The sequence below is a fragment of the Anabrus simplex genome, chromosome 2 (genome assembly GCF_040414725.1).
Source record: "Anabrus simplex isolate iqAnaSimp1 chromosome 2, ASM4041472v1, whole genome shotgun sequence".
Taxonomy (NCBI): domain Eukaryota; kingdom Metazoa; phylum Arthropoda; class Insecta; order Orthoptera; family Tettigoniidae; genus Anabrus; species Anabrus simplex.
In genome coordinates this window covers 864,538,361-864,551,362 of record NC_090266.1, presented here as the reverse complement: position 1 = coordinate 864,551,362, position 13,002 = coordinate 864,538,361, and the positions used below count along the sequence as shown (strand labels likewise).

At 40.8% G+C, this 13,002-nt stretch overlaps 1 protein-coding gene across 1 annotated transcript in view; it reads left to right on the top strand.

The window, feature by feature from the left end:
- The window catches only part of LOC136863719 (uncharacterized), a 464,789-nt gene that overhangs the window by 352,630 nt on the left and 99,157 nt on the right, over positions 1-13,002 (top strand). The window contains exon 8 of the mRNA XM_067140077.2: positions 7,978-8,197. Within this exon, the coding sequence (XP_066996178.2) occupies positions 7,978-8,197 (220 nt within the window). The remainder of the gene's footprint in view (positions 1-7,977; positions 8,198-13,002) is intronic.

The window sequence follows — 13,002 nt, the reverse complement described above, 5'->3', positions numbered from 1 at the left end:
CAGTTGAGTAGAAGGGCAATGCGCGTTTGCTGATTTTTGCACAAGAGAGCGATCCTAACCTCACAGTCGCCATCTTGAGGGGCCTAACCTCACTTTAACGGCTAGTTGCCCTTCCCGAAGCCTAAGAGAGCAAGCCTAACCTCATGGAGGGGCCTAACCTTAGTTTTACGGCTAGATGCACTTTTCGACGTGGACAGTAGTTATCTTGGTGAGCTTAACCTTACAGGACGTAGTTTTACGGCAAAATGCCCTTCCCGACGCTATTTTCAGTACTAGGGCAATGATGATTCTCGCGACGTTGTTTTAAGTAGTAGGGCAATGGGGATTTACATAAGCAAGCACATGGAAGAGTCCAACTATACAGGGCCATAGTTTTACGGCAAGATGCCCTTCCGAACGCTAATTGCACAACATGGCGGCTTTACACAGCTCCTTAAAAGAGAGCGATCCTAACCTCACATCAACTATTTTGAAGGGGGTTATCATTAGTTTTACGGCAAGATACCGTGCCCGACGCCAATTGCACAAGATGGCGGCTATACACAGCTCTTTATGAGACAGCCTAGGGGTGCTTGCGCAAGATGGCGACTATACACGGCTTCTAATGGAGAAAGATGCCGGGCATGGGCGCTTGCGCAAGATGGCAGCTATACACGGCTTCTAATGGAGAAAGATGCCGGCCATGGGCGCTTGCGCAAGATGGCAGCTATACACGGCTTCTTATCGAGAAAGAGGCCAGCCATAGGCGATTGTACAAGATGGCGGCTATCCAATTGCACAAGATGGCAGCTATACATAGGCTCTTATAGAGAAAGATGACGGCCATGGGCGATTGCGCAAGATGGTGGCTATACAGGCTTCTTATAGAGAAAGATGCTGGCCATGGGCGATTGCACAAGCTTGCGGCTATACATGGGCTCTTATGGAGAAAGATGACGGCCGTGGGCGCTTGCGCAAGATGGCGACTATACACAAGCTTATATGAAGAAAGCTAGCTTAGAGGCTACTGCGCAAGATGGCGGCTATACATAGGCTCTCATGAGACGGTTTAAGGGCGCTTGCGCAAGATGGCGGCTATACATAGGCTCTTATGGAGAAAGATGCCGGCTATGGACGATTCCACGAGATGGCGGCTATACATGGGCTCTTATGAGAACGCCTAGTGCTATAAGAAATACATTGGTTACATTTAAGCCCCTAGCAGTCGAACAAATTATCGTAAAAACATTTATAATGAAATATCGGGTCGGAAACATATTATTTGAATCTGTTGGCATAGATTATAAGCTTATAGCTCATGCAGGAGCGAAATTAAACAGAACGTCTAGTGCTATAAGAAATGCATTGGCCACATTTAAGCCCCTAGCAATTGAACAAATTATCGTATAAACATGTACAGTAACATGAAATATCGGTTCGGAAACGTATTATTTCAATCTGTTGTCATAGGTTATAAGCTTGTAGCTCATGCATGAGGTGAAATAAACAGTTCGCGTAGCACTATATGAAATACATTGTTTACATTTGAGCCACAGCTACCCTTCTTCTCCTCTTTATTCGTATAACAAAATGGCACGGGACACAACCGCCCTCCTCCTCCTCCTCATCCGTATAGGAAAAGGAAAAAGGGAAATTGGCCCCCTCCTCTCGGCTATACATAGACTCTTATAGCCTCCTCCTCCTGCTGCTCCTCCGACGGGACGTAAGAGGGCAAGAGAAAACATGTTGACTACTGAGCAGAAAAACTTATAACGCAAACATAGTAGTTACTGTGCTGTATGTTTCTATTCGACAAGACAAGTTCAATTTTGTTACAATTAGCACACACTAGAATTGATTGTAGAACAAGCTAATGCTGTATGTCTTCATCCAGCAAGAAAAAACATGCTGACTATTAAACAGGAAAAACTTATAACGCAAACATATTCGACAAGAGAAGAAAAGTTCAATCCTGTTACAATTAGCACACACTAGAATTGATTATAGGACAAGCTAATGTTGTATGACTTTATCCGACATAACAAAACATGTTGACAAGTAGTGTTGAGAACAGAAAACACTTTTAATGCTACTGTGCTGTATGTTTCTATTCGACAAGACAATTTACAATTAGCACATACTATAATTGATTGTAGAACAAGACGAAACATGTTTAAAATTATTGTTTACAACTGAAAAAAATGTTAACGCAAAAAATTGAGATTTTTAATCTGCATTATATGATTAATCTCTCTGTTGATACAAACGCACTTCTATGCAATCAGCACGCACACATAGAATTGCAAATGCTGTGTATCTCCGTCCGACGTCGTTCTTCTTAATCACTGTAGATAAAATGATTTTACTACTTAGCAGGGGATACTATGAAAAACCTTTGGCCTAAGGAGGTGGATTTTTGCGGGATTCAAACACATGCAACCGAAAAAGTATGTATAGATTTTGAACTCTGATTTTGTTACAATAAAAAAAAGACATGGATTCAAACCCTGTTCTCTTATCGCAAACACGGTAGAGAAAGAAAGAATGTAGGATTCTAACTTAGATCCTAGGGCGGGGAGAGGAATTGATGTATTTCCTCTTAAATCAATAACTACTATTATGCAGATAAAATAACGCAAGACAACCCGATTTTCTGCAACTAAATCTTCTATCGATATTAATATTAAAATTTTAAAACATCACAATATCATATATTTACTATCTCCTTGTAATCGAACACGTAACTACTTAATTGTGCAACGATAATACTGTAATCATTGACAGAAGGGCAACTCCAAGTCAGCGGAACGATAGAAATAGAGGAAAGATGTACTTCCTTATAAAACAGTAATCACTACAACTACTATTGATGTGATTAACGCGCACAAGCTATATGCTACTAGGAATCGAACACCTAGCCACATAGTAGAACGGTATTGACACTTACAACAGATGTTTAAAACACACAATATTTAACATCGATCTATGAAATACAGAATTAAACGTTACATTTCTCTTTAAACAATAATCACTACTACCACGATTAACATTACAGTTTGAACCGACGATCTTACAATCCGGAGGCTAACACGTCGCCAGCCTTATAGTCTAAAGTTGATTACGGCTAAGATACATCTTCTATTATTTGTCTGCTGTGAAAATGAGAAACCACGGAAACGCATCTTCAGAGTGCGGTTCGAACCTGCCCGCTCCAAGCTGATAGCTGCATGCAGTAGCATGTGAATAAACGGTAAAAAAAATTATCACTGTGTACTATTACTCTGCATCGTAAAAGTGCGCAAGATGCATCCGGTTTTCGAAGGCGTTGACGTGGAAATTATTAACACTGCACAGTGGAAACGCACACACTTACCTGAGATTAACAATACTTATATACTGAAAGGGATAAGAACAGATCTGCATTTAACAGAAGTACATTCAAAGTAAATATTTGCATGTAGCGGGCTGGCTGGCTCGCGACCGGAATTAAGCGTTAAATTATTAATGAGACAGCAGTGTGCGTCTACTGCCTGTCGTGGCTTTCAGAGGAATATTGTACCGAGTTAAGATTACGTGGTTTTTAAATTGCCCGCTACCACATGCATAAGGTGGCAACAGTGAGGTTTATCCCCGTCAAGATGGCAGCAGTGAGATTAGCGATGTTCTGTTGTTTAAAATTCCACGCCCATGTGGTTAAAGATGACAGCTGTCATCTTGACGGGTGTCAAAAAACGTGGATTTTAAATTCCGCACCACTACGTGCATAAGGTGGCAGCAATGATATTTAGCGCAGTGAAGATGGCAGCAGTGAGGTCATCGATTCTCTATTGTCCTTAAAAGTGAGGTTAGGGTCCGTCAAGGTGACAGCTGTCATAAAGCTCGTGGCCAAGCACGTGGCTTTGTTTACAAACAAGAGCACGTGGTCGTGACGTCCCGGTCATGTGGTATGCTGCGTCAGCATCCGAAGTTCAAAATCCACGTCCACGTAGTTAGAACTTGTCAAAAGCACGTAGATCTTAAATTCCGCGCTCTACGTCGTTAAGTTAGTGCACATAGAACATGCTAAGATAGCAGCCGGGTCAGCTGTCGTGAAGACTATTTTCTGTTGCCTGCAATAGATCCTGCATCATGTCTGCCCACAAGGCTGCCGCCCTGGTTGAAAATTAGAAAACCGCGTGATTTGAAATTGTCGTGGCATGCGCCCACAACCTTATTTTTCTCACAGTTTTGCAAGACTCTAGATGGGATGCTAGAGCTTACGCCTCCCAGACTCTCGTTGCTTGCCCCCACCCCAGAACCAACGGTTACTAATCGGACCTCACCAATCCAGGCCAACGGTCTTTTCACTGGCCTGGTCTTGTAAAGATAGTCTTTGCAGCCTTGTAAAACAAGCTGTAACGTCGTCCAAGCCGTGCCATCTTGTATGTATAGCCTCTGTGACATCGTACTAATTGCACTACATTGGATCTTCATCCCATATTTCGCGAAGGCTTAGTGGAAGCGTAATAGAGTTCACTAGAGCCTACACATAGCGCTGGTGAAAGTTACTCTCGATTTAAAAAATTACATTTCAGTTGTAGTCCACTTCTGTGGTGTAGTAGTTAGTGTGATTAACTGCCACCCACAGAGGTCCGGGTTCGATTCCCGCCTCTGCCACGAAATTTGAAAAGTGGCATGAGAGCTGGAACTGGGTCAACTGAGTAGAGGTGGGTTCTATTCCCACCCTCAGCCATACTCGAAGTGGTTTTCCATGGTTTCCCACTTCTCCTCCAGGAAAATGCCGGGATGGTACCTAACTTAAGGACGCGGCCACTTCCTTCCCTCTTCTTTGCCTGTCCCTTCCAATCTTCCCATGCCTTCACAAGGCCCCTGTTCAGCATAGAGGGTGACGCTGCCTGGGCGAGGTACTAGTCCTCCTCCCCAGTTGTATATACCGACCCAAAGTCTCACATTCCAGAACACTGCCCTTGAGACAGTAGAGGTGGGATCCTTCACTGAGCCCGAGTGAAAAATCTACCCTGGAGGGTAAACAGATTAAGAAAGGAAGAAAGAAAGAAGGAAAAATTGAAAATATTTCAGTTGTAAATCTCTATTTTCACAGGAAATGAATCAGAGTTCAAAATACGGATTTTTAATTTTCATCCACTCAGTGACAAGAGACCACCGGCATTCTAACTCCTTGTTCAGTAATTAAATGATTATTTACATTTAAGCAATATAAATTATTGAAAGTTCACGACATATAGCATTGCAACAAAACAACTTACCAGAGTACGTAAATTAATATGCGTATAAATGCTACAATGAAATGCGATCGTAGTTCAGTCACAAAAAAGATAAAAGGAACAAACAAACGTACCTCCTTACAGCAAGCTTGGCAGAAGACTACCCTTCCATCCGTAGTGAAAATGGGATTCCCTGTGATCCACCGCTTCGGCCAGAAGGACTTCGACGATTATTCTTTGCAATTATATTTTTTTACGTCACGCCGACACAGATAGGTCTTATGGTGACGATGGGATGGGAAAGGCCTAGGAGTGGGAAGGAAGCGATCGTGGCCTTAATTGAGGCACAGCCCTAGCATTTGGCTGGTGTGAAAATGGGAAACCACGGAAAACCATCTTCAGGGCTGCCGACAGTGGGACTCGAACCCACTATCTTCCGGATGCAAGCTCACAGCTGCGAGCCCCTAAGCGCACAGCCAACTCGCCCGATGATCTTTCTTTGGGCAATGCCACAGACACACTTCTTCACAATAAATCACAACAGGTTCTGAAGATAAAGCGTACGCGTTCAACAGTTCACATCGAGAAGGAGGTATAAGGGATGTGTTGCGCAACGTAGTTCGACGTTGATTGGTTCTCGCATATGTCTTAGAAGGTTGGAGGGGTTGAAGGATTCGAGGTCAAATTGTACCTTGTTTTTCCTGACGGAAATTTCCTATGAACTATTTCTGGTGACTTCCGGGAATTCCCATTTTTTTCGTGGGGTAAACAGATCTTGAGAAATGAGAAGATAATTCTGTCGAGCACATCAGTTACAATATAATGCACTGGGAAAAAATGACTTCTTTAAAATAGATTCAAAAGGCATCAAATATTCAGTTATACTCCAAATAGGCACAAACCCCTGAAATAGGCATGTATAGGCACAATAAAACCAACGAAATCTTGCTTAAAGGACTCTAAAAAGGATTTGTATCTCAAAAGCGTACGTTTCTGAACACAGGAATAAAATAGACAAATTCCCGTCTCTAGCAATGAGGCACGAGAAAGGCTTCTTCAACAGTGAGCTTTTGAATGTAGGGGTTATAATATAAGTGGAAATGGTACGTTCATAGTGTGTTGAACACAATGGTTTCATGGACATAGGAATATGTTTTAAGGGCATGTAAGGCTTTTGTGTTCGCAGTACTTCAAGTTTTTAATTATTCTTTTTGCTTCACAATATTATCTGATTTTTGCTATGGTACATGATTGTTCTGTCTTTGAATTGGGTTTAAATTTAGGCTGTTAAATTGGATTATCGTATAAATGGTGCTATTTCATCTAAAATATTGTGGTGCTGATCAATGAAAACTGAGCTGATGCCAGGGAGTGGAGTGTTAGAGGTGGCAGCAGAGCCCTTCCAGAGTAAAATGTCATAAACCACCACTCTAGAAAAGTAACATTAAGTATGACCATTCTGAAATATGGAAGATCTATTTAACCTTTTAAGTGCTGAGTTACCAGTTGACTATTGGGTACCTCAGTGCTGAGTTTTTTAATTGGTATGTAAAAAAAATTGTAGAAGCCTCAATTTTTAACTTATCAGTGAGGTGATTAGCTTAAAATGTTTATAAATGTTGGTTGTTTATAATTCTAAATGCAAATGGAAAATCCTACACTTATGTTCAATATTATTTTTGAGAGAAAACAAAATTACACGTATGTGCCCATGCGTGCATTATCTTTATACAAAGTAAAGAGCCCAAAATAATATTATTTCCTAAAATCTGTAGGTAACTAATTCATGTAACTTCTTAGAAGTGTATAAGTTGATATTTGTAAATACTTTCCAAACCTGGAATGTGGTGATAGTTAAATGTTTTCTACTGGTTGTTTGTGATGCCGATTTATTCAACTATCTGCACCAAATCCACTGGCACAAAAGTTTCTAAAAAATCAATGATTTTCGGGTTGTCATCAAACACTACTTGGCCCTCAGAGCCAGTCACAGTTACCTGAAACTCTGGTGAAGAAAATTAATCCATCTGCCACGAAATTAGTGATAAAATAGCTTTTTTTCTCACCGTGTTTTCCTTCTTTCGTTTAGAAGGAGTCTCTGTTTCTCTCTCACATACAATATTTTCGGCACACTCTCTATCACTCTCACTTTCAAAATCGCTTAACAATTCCTTAAAATGATTATCTCCATCATCACTTTCCGCTGTGATTAATAACTGAAAGATTCTGTGATCCGAAATAACATCACTGCAAGAGCAACTAAATTGTTGTTCCGCCTTGTTTGTTTACATCACAGATGAACTCCACAGACGTCTACAAAAAGCTCTGTAAGTTACTTCCCCAAGCTATAAACTCTGATCAGTTAGTTCTACATAATGCCCAACAGATGGTAGAACATGTCAGAGATCAAATTCGCACTCGAAAGTGAACCGGGAAACTCAAAAAAATTATAATTCTCGTGCACCGTCTATAGACGGGCGTAGCACTGGTGGACCGGCCGCGTCAGCCCGTCTATAGGCGGGCGTAGCACTCATCGGGTTAAAAGGACCCTATCAAATATAATCCACTACTGAGTGTTACAATGCTATAATAATGGCAATGATAGAATTGTATCTGTCAATTCTACGGTTAAAAAAGCCCTGAACTTATCACCTTCACTCTCAAAACATACCCTACTGATGATACAACATTATTGAGGCAGTAGCTCTGTAAAAGTACAGTAATCAAAGTTCATGCTTGAAACAAAGTTTTTATACTGCTTGATTTCTTATAGGTTGATGATGGTAAAATCTTCCAACAGACGCATCCTGAAGATCCATATGAACATCATTCCACAGATGAATCTCAGTTTCTACCATTAGAAAATTATCTCCACAGCAGACATTTGATTGCAATTGATGAAAGGGATTCCCATGAGAGAAGTGGTCATCGAACATACACTCATCGTGCTCAGTGGTGTGACACAGTGGAAGTCATTCAAAGTGGCTGTTTAGGTAAGCATTTTCAGCGCACAACCAGATCTCATGGTGCATGCAGGAACTTTAAGAGTTTATGAAACTTTCACACTTCACACTTATTGTACTCTATACTGTGAAGAAGAGGTAATAGTCTAAAAAAGTGTAATGTAAATAATTATAGATTATTGGGATTAATAAATTAAAAATTATTATATATTTATTTATTATTATTATTATTATTTAGCTTATGGCTAGTACATAACTCTACATACAAATATTCAAAAAAATAAACAATGTAACACCTTAAACAATCAACCAATCTCTAAAACAGTTCATAAACTTAAATCCAAGCTGTCCAACCATTGTACAACCCCGTCAGAAGCACACACAAACTCCTTCAGCTGACCGGAGTATGACCTCCTAGGACATTCGGTGACAATATGACGGATGGTCTGATTCTTCTCACCACAGTCGCACTCAGGGGAGGAGCGCATACCCCACATATGTAACAATGACCCACATCGTCCATGATTGGTACGGACTCTGTTGAGAAGAACCCAAGTTCTTCTGGGGAGATTAAAACCAGGTGGTGGGTGTTGGCGACTAAAGAGGGTCTTTTTTTTTTAAAGAGGGTCTGCCATTCATCTGGAGCTGAGTTGGTCCACTCCAACTCCAGAACCGTTAAAGTTCCTATTGATGAGTTCCCTTGCAGTCTGAATGGGCGGAGATCTTGACTTCAGACGTCCATACCTAACAACCATGTCTTCATGAATGGGAAGACTTGGGTTCATTGTTATCTTCCTGAACTCGCGAATTAGGTTATTTTGTCTGCGAATCCTTGGAGGTGTTATGTGACTCAAGACTGGCAACCAGAAAAGAGGAGTAGATCTGACTGCGACGCTGACAATGCGCATCGTCTGATTCAGAACAACATCAATATTCTTAACATAAGGGCTATTCAGCCAAACAGAAGAACAATACTCGGCTGTAGCTTATACCAGTCCCAGTGCTGACGACCTAAGAGTGGATGCTGATGCTCCCCATGTAGAACCTGCAAGTTTCTGAATGATATTGTTCCTGGTCTTCAGTTTAGCAGCGGTATTCATTAAATGTTTCCTGAAGGATAGTGTCCGATCAAGAGTTACTCCAAGGTACTTGGGGTTAGAATTGTGTCGTAGGGGAGAGTTGCCGAGGGAAACATTCAAAGTAATGTTTGCCTGCCTGTTATTAAGGTGAAAGAGACCGGTTTCCGTTATGCTGGTGCTAGGTATCAAACACCACTTATCAAAGTACTCGCTCAAAATGACAAGGTCTCTATTCAGAATTGCTCTTATTTCATTCACATTGGATTGCTGAGTAACTATTGCTAGGTCATCCGCGTAAGCGAATTGGCGTGATGTAGTACGGGGTATATCGGCAATGTACATATTAAACAGCAATGGAGAGAGCACAGATCCTTGAGGGAGACCATTGTTGAGCTTTTTAACTTTACTATGTTTGTTATCCATAACTACCTGGATCAATCTATCTGATAGCATGTTGTTTATGAGTTGTGACAATACTCTGCATCAAACAATTTTAAAAAACTTATACACAACTCCCTCTCTCCAAACCGTATCATAAGCGGCTGTAAGGTCTATAAACACTGCACCACTCTTCAGTCGTTTTTCAAAACCTGCTTCAATGTGGGTTGTTAACGCAAGAACTTGGTCTTCACAACTACGGTTAGGTCTAAAACCGGCTTGTTCTGCTGGGAGTGATCGTAAAATTAGAGGGCTTATTCTATTGTAGATGAGCCGTTCCAGAAGTTTGTAACACACACTCATTAGAGCAACTGGACGATAACTTTCAGGACAATCGGAAGGTTTACCTGGTTTCAGAATAGCCAGAATCTTGGTTCGTTTGAACTCTGGAGGAAGTATGCCTGTAATCAGAATATTTGCGAAAAACCGTAACAACCATTTCCTTGCGTTCTTCCCACAATGCTTGAGGAATTCAGGGTGAATGCCATCAAAACCAGGTGCTTTGCGGTTTTTTTTTGTCTTCGGAGCAGACAGGAGCTCTTCTTCGGTGAAAGGGGCAGAAATATTTGATGAACCAATATTATGTCTTTTCATGATGGTTAGTTCTTTTCTTATTAACCGATTGAGTTCTTTCTTGGGTTTCATTTTAGACAATCCAGCAATCCGTTTGACAACTTGATCAGGTGATACAGCAGATTTGGGCTGTGGAATGTGAGGTGATCTCCCCAACTTCTTTAAGAGGCTCCAAGCCTTTCTGCTAGAATGTTTGAAATCCATAGTCTCCACAGTTTCTGTCCACTTGTTCCGTCTGGCTTCATCTAAGTTGTTCATGAGTTCATCAGCAACATCTGTTTCTCCATTCTCTTGAAAATCACTGTAGAGTTTTTCACATGTTTCATTCCATCCAGGTATATACTCCTTTCTGACCCCTCTAGGAATGTGTCTTTTTGCAGCGGCAAGTATTGCTTTAACAAATCTACAGTAGTTGTTGACAACAGGAGGAATCCATCTTATGCTGCTATCAAGATCAGCAGAGAAACTGTCCCAGTTAGCTTTGACAAAATTCCACCGTGGAAGAGGAGACGATCTAATAATGGGGATTTGAGCGCCTATTTCCAAAAGAACAGGACGGTGCTGACTGTGTGGGAAGTTTGTGAGCACTCTACGAATAGCAGGTAAACTGTATCCCTGGTGATCAGTGGACACAAAACATAAGTCAGGATTGGTTTCTGTGTTCCACCTTGCTGATTTAAAGGAGTCTTTTTCCTTTGGGTTGAAGATGTGCTGAATATTGGACAAGTCTGACCATACAGTAAGTTTTTTCTCCACAGAGGTCATTTGATCTGTATCCCCATTGGGTGTGATGGCTGTTAAAGTCTCCCACATAGACAGCAGGATGTGGAAAGTTTGGAAGAACATTATCAGGCCATGGGATACCTGGAGGTTTATAAGTGTTCACAGCTGTCAAGCTGTTAACCTGAGTCACAATGTTAGGAATGTTGTTCTCATGGTGTGTAGAGACTAGATGAGCATCCATGATGGAGTTGCAAACACAGGTCGCAGAACCGTATGATTGATGATAAGTAGCTCCCAATAATCTGGTAATCTTTTTTACTCTCTCTTCCCAGGTGGTTACATCATAACTAACCTAGAAAGAAATAGAATTAGGCACAATAGACTATTACTTCTACCTACATTAATATCATTTCAAGAGAAGGCTTTAATTTCGACAGTAGGAGTATCTTCATTTTTTAAATATGGGCATTTTGATACATTTTACAACAAATTCTTAGATCTGAAAGTAGTATCAACATGTAGACTTTCAGCCTAAATATAGACTACGATACAGGATAGTCTAGTTGTCTAGGAAAAGTAATTATTAGAGATTTGAGTGCAAATTTTCAAAAATATCCAGTTTGCCAACTGTTTAGTATGCATAGGTGTTTTTATTTATTTAGGTTTCCCAAAAGTAAATGGAACTAATTCTGTCATCCAACACTCGTAACTGGATTGCCAGTTTAAATGCCATATGGCAATTGTATTTTCAACATATAACTTCAGTCAATATCTCATTTATGGGGAAATATAATCTAAAGTCTATAATACGAAGTAATCAGAATCAGGTAATTCGTAACGTTCCCTCACATCATATCGACAGAGACAGGTCTAACGATTATGATGGTATAGGAAAGGGTTATGAGTGGAAAGGAAGCATCCAAGGCGTTGATTAATGTTCAGCCCCAGCATTTGCCTGGTGTAAAAGTGGGAAACCACAGAAAGCCATCTTCAGGGTAGCCAACAGTGGGATTTGTACAAAAGTGTTTTTATTGTAATTTCTAGTTGTATAACTCCGCATTAACACTTATAGGCTTTCACTGATGCTGGGATTGGAAAGAGCTATAATTAGGATGGAAGCGACCATGGTCTTAAATAAGGTACAACAACAGCATTTGCCTAGTGTAAACCATATAAAACCATTCTCAGGCCCGCCAATGGTAGCCATCTCCCAAATGCAAGCATACAGCCATACGGCCCGTAACCAGCAGTTGACTCACTAGTGTTTCTTAAAGGTAACTACATTACACAAGGTCACCATACATCTCTTGTGGTTGTTCATGGCTCCTTATTTGCTTCAAAGTATAGAGATGATGTCCTCCAATACATGGCTGTGGCAAAAGTGATACTCTTATTCAATACTTTCTTATCTTCGTACTTTGCAACTTACCAGTCTGCTTATTGTTGATACCTTGAGAAATTAATTATAAAATTATAACATGTGGATATCACACACACACACACACACACACACACACACACAGAGCTCGATAGCTGCAGTCGCTGAAGTGCGGACAGTATCCAGTATTCGGGATATAGTGGTTCGAACCCCACTGTCGGCAGCCCTGAATATGGTTTTCTATGGGTTCCCATTTTCACACCAGGCAAATGCTGGGGCTGTACTTTAATTAAGGCCATGGTCGCTTTCTTCCCACTCCCAACCCTTTACTCTCCCATCATCGCCATAAGACCTATCTCTGTTGGTGCGACGTAAAACAAGTTGCAAAAAACACTAACACACACACACAGTGAAACTCTTCAGTTATTCAGAAGCGTCTGCTCTTCAGAATAAAGTCTTCTGTAATGTTTTCATCAACTGAAGACGATTTCCCATATGTGTTTTGGAAAGTGGTCTTATGCTTAATCTTGAACTTGTCAAGTAAGCACACAGATGCTTTAAACTCATGAAACCCTAATTCTTTAGTGATTTCGTGTTCTTTTTCATGGCTAAGAGGTCCACTCATAGGCATGTTGTTACTACAA